The sequence below is a fragment of the Oryctolagus cuniculus genome, chromosome 8, assembly GCF_051225735.1.
Source record: "Oryctolagus cuniculus isolate XC-2025 breed Fujian yellow rabbit chromosome 8, ASM5122573v1, whole genome shotgun sequence".
In the NCBI taxonomy this organism is placed as follows: domain Eukaryota; kingdom Metazoa; phylum Chordata; class Mammalia; order Lagomorpha; family Leporidae; genus Oryctolagus; species Oryctolagus cuniculus.
The window spans coordinates 148,803,248-148,805,909 of NC_142874.1; the positions used below are offsets into that span (position 1 = coordinate 148,803,248).

At 49.2% G+C, this 2,662-nt stretch overlaps 1 protein-coding gene across 1 annotated transcript; it reads left to right on the forward strand.

The window, feature by feature from the left end:
• The first annotated feature begins 248 nt into the window (after positions 1–248).
• On the forward strand, positions 249–2,444 carry LOC149125232 (disintegrin and metalloproteinase domain-containing protein 21-like). The gene has a single exon (XM_089303252.1). It carries the CDS (start codon positions 249–251, stop codon positions 2,442–2,444), a length of 2,196 nt encoding a protein of 731 aa, XP_089159378.1.
• The last annotated feature ends 218 nt before the right edge of the window (positions 2,445–2,662 follow it).

A 2,662-nucleotide genomic window follows, 5' to 3' on the forward strand; every position in this document is an offset into this window, starting at 1 on the left:
AAAGGGAGATACTGATGCTGTGTGGGGCCCTTTGACCCCAGCCCCCTTGAGCTCTGATGACACAATGCCCAGACCCAAACTTGCCACGCCCTGCTTCTGTTGTCTAAACCCTCAGGGAGCCTGGGGAGGACCTGTGTCGTCTGTCAGTGTCCCCCTGGCAGTGAAGAGGCCACAGCAGATGCCTGGGATCTGGCTCTCTGGACACTTTTCCAAGCCCACTCCTCAGACACGTATCCCCGAGCTGGGCCATGGTGCTGGCAGAGGGATCGGTCATGCTGCTCCTGCTTGGGCTCTGGGCGCACCTGGAACCGGGCCAGAGCTCCCCTGGTCGTCCCTCGTGGCGCTATGTTTCATCTGAGGTGGTGATTCCTAGGAAGGAGCTACACCAGGGCAAAGGTGTTCAGGTGCCAGGCTGGCTCTCCTATAGCCTGCGTTTTGGGGGCCAAAGACACGTCATCCGTATGCGGAGAAAGAAGCTTAATTGGCCCGGACACCTGCTAATGATGACTCAGGATGACCAAGGAGCCTTGCAGATGGACTATCCCTACATTCCTATGGACTGCTACTACCTCGGCCACCTGCAGGACATTCCTCTGTCTACCGTCACCATTGACACCTGCTATGGGGGCCTGGAAGGCATCATGAAGCTGGATGACCTTGCCTACGAAATCAAACCCCTCAGGGACTCCCACAGATTTGAACACATCGTTTCTCAGATAGTGGCCGACTACAACGCCACGGGGCCCATGTATTCGCTGGAACACAAGGAGGATATGGACCCCTTCTTCTCTGAGGTGAACGGCACTGTGGCTCCCAGGTTCTCTGTTATGATGTACAGTGCCCATATGTTCCATGTGAAGCATCATGTTCAAGTTACTAATGGACTGTTTCAGGTATTCACCAATGTGTCAAAAACCGTCCAATTTATAATGCATTTGTACCATGTTGTTGATAATATTTTCAGAACTATGTATGCTGAGATTTATGTTTCTTACCTAATCATATATGATCAAGCAGATCCGGTATCCCGTATTGATGACTATAGGGTTCCAGGAAGTCCACTGCATACTCTGTATTACAATGTGCTATATCTAGCTCTTTATCCACACTCAGCCATAGTACTTACACCAAGTAGGCCACATGAAAGTGAGTATGAACTTCGTGGGTATTGGGTGTGTGGCCGTAGTGCATATAACTATCTTGGATACGCTGGCAGACATTATTTTTCATTAGGTGTTGTAATTGCACACCAACAGGCAAAACTCTTGGGTGTGGACCCTGACGAACCATGGTGCGTTTGCAATAGAAGAGCCACCTGTGTAATGTACAGATACCCTCAACTGACTGATTCCTTTAGCAACTGTTCTTTTACTCATGTTCAACATATAGTTGGGGCAAGTTCTTCAAGATGCTATTTTTCAGCCTTCCATGACTACCGTAATAAAACTCTACTTCAGGAACGTTGTGGAAACCGTAAGATAGAGGGAAGGGAGAAATGTGATTGTGGCTCCTTCAAGCAGTGTCATGCCAACAAATGTTGTAAAGCCAACTGTGAACTCACACCTGGAAGTGTTTGTGATAGAGAACAGTGCTGCACAAACTGCACCTACTCCCCTCTTGGGACTCTCTGCAGACCCGTCCGGAACATATGCGACCTTCCAGAGTACTGTCGGGGGTCCACCTTCACATGCCCTGATGATTTTTATTTGCAAGATGGAACCCCATGCACTGAAGAGGGCTACTGCTATCAGGGGAACTGCACTGACCGCAGTATCCACTGCAAAGAGATCTTTGGTGAAGATGCTCAGAATGGTCACGACAGCTGCTATCGGATAAATGAAATAGGGTTCCGATTTGGCCATTGTTCTAGAAGGGATACATTTCGTATACACACTGGATGTAGTAGAGCAAACAACAAGTGTGGAAAGCTGCAATGCATCAACGTCACTCGGATTCCCCAGCTGCAGGAGCACGTTTCATTCCATCAGTCTTTATACGATGGTGTCTTCTGTTTTGGGCTGGATGAACACCGTGGGAATGAAGCGATTGATGTTGGACACGTGAGAAACGGTACTCCCTGTGCTGATGGGCTTTTCTGTTTTAACAGAGAGTGCAATACGACTTTGGATAAGTTGAACTATGACTGTTCCCCTGAGAAGTGCAATTTCAGAGGAGTTTGCAACAATAAAAAGAACTGCCACTGCCATGTGGGCTGGGATCCCCCGGCGTGCCGAAATACAGGTTCTGGTGGGAGTGTGGACAGTGGACCCCCTCTTAAAAGAGTGCGTACAATAAGGCAAAGCATGGCACCAGTGATCTATTGGAGAGTTGTCTTTGCTCGCGTTTATTGCTTGATTTTTGCTCTGCTCTTCGGGATGGCCTCACGAGTACGGACAGTTATGACTACCACTGTCAAGGAAGAAACAATTCCTGAGGAACAGTAAAGTATCAGTCAGCCTCCCGACCCCTGTAAAATACAGATCCTGTAGCAGGAACATCTGTGAAAAAGAATCAGTGCAAGAGACAGCAGCGCAGAGATCATGCATCCTGCACACAGGGGTCGTTCCCCCTGTCGTGGGGGAGGCGGGAGGCCTAGGTTTCTGTCGGCAGTTCTCCCTGATGGGTCACTGGTGCTCAGCTGAATACATCTTTGAGACCTCAC

Coding starts and splice junctions, on each gene's coding strand:
- LOC149125232 (XM_089303252.1), top strand. CDS start 249: ATGGTGCTGGCAGAGGGATCGGTCATGCTGCTCCTGCTTGGGCTCTGG.